Below are 2,282 nucleotides of genomic sequence, written 5' to 3'. Positions count from 1 at the left end.
TTAATTTGTACTTTTTGTGTTCTTGAACATCAAAGAGGGGAAAATATACACGCCTAGTAATAAATTGACACCAAAGTCTTTATAATTTTTCAATAACATCAGTTATCAAAGTATACTCATACGTACGACAATAGCTACAGTGTGTCCGTGTAACTTTGTGCCCACTCGTCCGATCGAAATTTTCAAGATAATTTGAAAAAGTTTGACACAAACACCTCTTTTTTATCCAAGGACGAGGCCTATAAAATGATTAAAATCGGTCCATTATTTCTTATTGTCCCCATAAAACCGTACCTCCTGAATAAAGCTTTTGAGCTCATAAATATGTTAAATGTTAAAAATTAAATTAAATGCTTTAATATTTAAATAAAAATTAACATTTAACATAAAAATTAACATTAACATTTCTCTTAAGTTTTTACCTTTTTCTCCGCAATTCAGTTAAAATTATAAATAACATTTTTTTTATATTATACATATTAATGTATATTATTTTTTAATTTCTTAAATTATATCAGTAAATAAAGTTCATTCATTCATTCGAATTATCAACCGTAATAACCAAAGCCGCCACCTTGAGATGATGCAGATGCAGAGGCTTGAGAATTACTAAATCCACCGCCACCACCATATGGGAAACCACCATAACCGCCATAACCTCCTGGGAAGCCAAAACCACCAAAATACTGGCGGGCTAAACGCAAATGTTCAACGTTGTCTGTATCACCACGAATGGCACCATCAATAGCTTCCAGAGTATTTTTATATCCATCATCATTAACTGGCCAACAGGAGCAAATGGCCAAATAGCAAAGGACCACAAATGTTAAAATTAATTTCATTATGTATAGATTTTTTTAAATATTTTGTTAATCTAAGCAAACGATCGTTTTGTTTTGGAAACTTGTAAAGTTCTGGTAATTTCTTTGTCAAATAACGATTTTTTATAGGTCTGTTTATATTCCAAAATTTATGCAATTCAAAAAAAATTACAAATTAAACATGCAAATTCGATTTTTTTTTTTTAATTTTAATAATTATCTATACAGAAACAGAATTTTTGTTATAATTATTTTAAAAGGAGATCAAGTTAATATATTATATTAAATACTAGTATTACCTGCATACATATGGTTCGTATATACGTATGTATTTAAAATATTTATTGTCAATAAAATTCCTTTAAATACAAATTTAATTCAAGTTTAAACTGCATTGAACTTTGAAAAAAGTTAACAATCGAAATCAGGTTACAAAAATTGTAAATGGATCAGTCAGTTAAAAACAATACTATACACATGTGCATTTTTCTAATTTTACATTTTTTAAATCTATTAATTTATTAAATTTATGCATTATAAATCTCATAATATTCCAACAATATGGTGTGGAGGGTATGTTTTAACCTATTGCAAATGGTTAAAATCGGTGCATTATTTCGACTACGCTTCATACAACGATATTTCATGAATAAGGCTTTTGAATTTTAACAGAAATCGGCAAAACATAGTTTTATAAAAGTTCAAGGACTCTTCGCAATGATCAATCGGTCATCCTCTGATTCTAGACCCCATACGAACTCCCGTTCAGGAAATGAATTGAAATTCGGCGGGTTCAGTTATATGGGGGTTAGGTGAAATAGCCATTTTCAATAGGCTTCGTCTTTGGGACAATAAAAGGTCATGTTCTAAATTGAATTATTTTCAAAATTGCGACCTGTAGTTTGATTACAAGGACATAGCCAAATCGACTCAGAAAATGATTCTGAGCCGATTGGTATACTTTAAGGTGGCATTCTCCTTATAAAAGTATAATTAGATAGAATTTAAATTGTTTCCAATAATCTTCTTTGGACAGAAAGTGTAATATTAATATTCTGTAAGTGGTGCAATGAGCACAACGTCAACCAAGGCTTAGGAAATGTTGCTAGATATTCCAGCCGTTGAAACGTATATTAGATATGAGGCGAACTAAACATTTGTGCTTATGGGACACATTATAACTGTCTTTCACAGAAATCGGACGTGTCCAATTGTTAACCAGACACAGAATATTTTAGGAACAATAAAACACAAATCCCAAATAAAATATCATAGTCAAGCTTTTTTAGTGATCCGCGGTTCCATATTTATGATCCAGAAACGGAAATATATCAACACTAGCTTAAAGGCAGAAGTCAGAGAAATAACAGAATTCGTAGATTGGATTCTTATAACTACGGCGCCAAAAGGGTTAATATATTTACGAAGACCCAGCGGGCAGTTTTCAACACCAAGTGATAA

The 2,282-nt window shown here is 30.7% G+C and overlaps 1 protein-coding gene across 1 annotated transcript; it reads right to left on the bottom strand.

The window, feature by feature from the left end:
* Nucleotides 1-548: 548 nt before the first annotated feature.
* LOC111689440 (glycine-rich RNA-binding protein blt801-like) lies at nucleotides 549-842 on the bottom strand. Its single transcript, XM_023451912.2, has one exon. It carries the CDS (start codon nucleotides 840-842, stop codon nucleotides 549-551), a length of 294 nt encoding a protein of 97 aa, XP_023307680.2.
* Between the last annotated feature and the right edge of the window lie 1,440 nt (nucleotides 843-2,282).

This window comes from Lucilia cuprina, chromosome 6 (assembly GCF_022045245.1).
Source record: "Lucilia cuprina isolate Lc7/37 chromosome 6, ASM2204524v1, whole genome shotgun sequence".
In the NCBI taxonomy this organism is placed as follows: domain Eukaryota; kingdom Metazoa; phylum Arthropoda; class Insecta; order Diptera; family Calliphoridae; genus Lucilia; species Lucilia cuprina.
This window is presented reverse-complemented; position numbering and strand designations above follow the sequence as displayed.

Bases quoted from the DNA above. Each gene is read 5' to 3' on its own strand.
- LOC111689440 (XM_023451912.2), bottom strand. From the start codon at position 842: ATGAAATTAATTTTAACATTTGTGGTCCTTTGCTATTTGGCCATTTGC.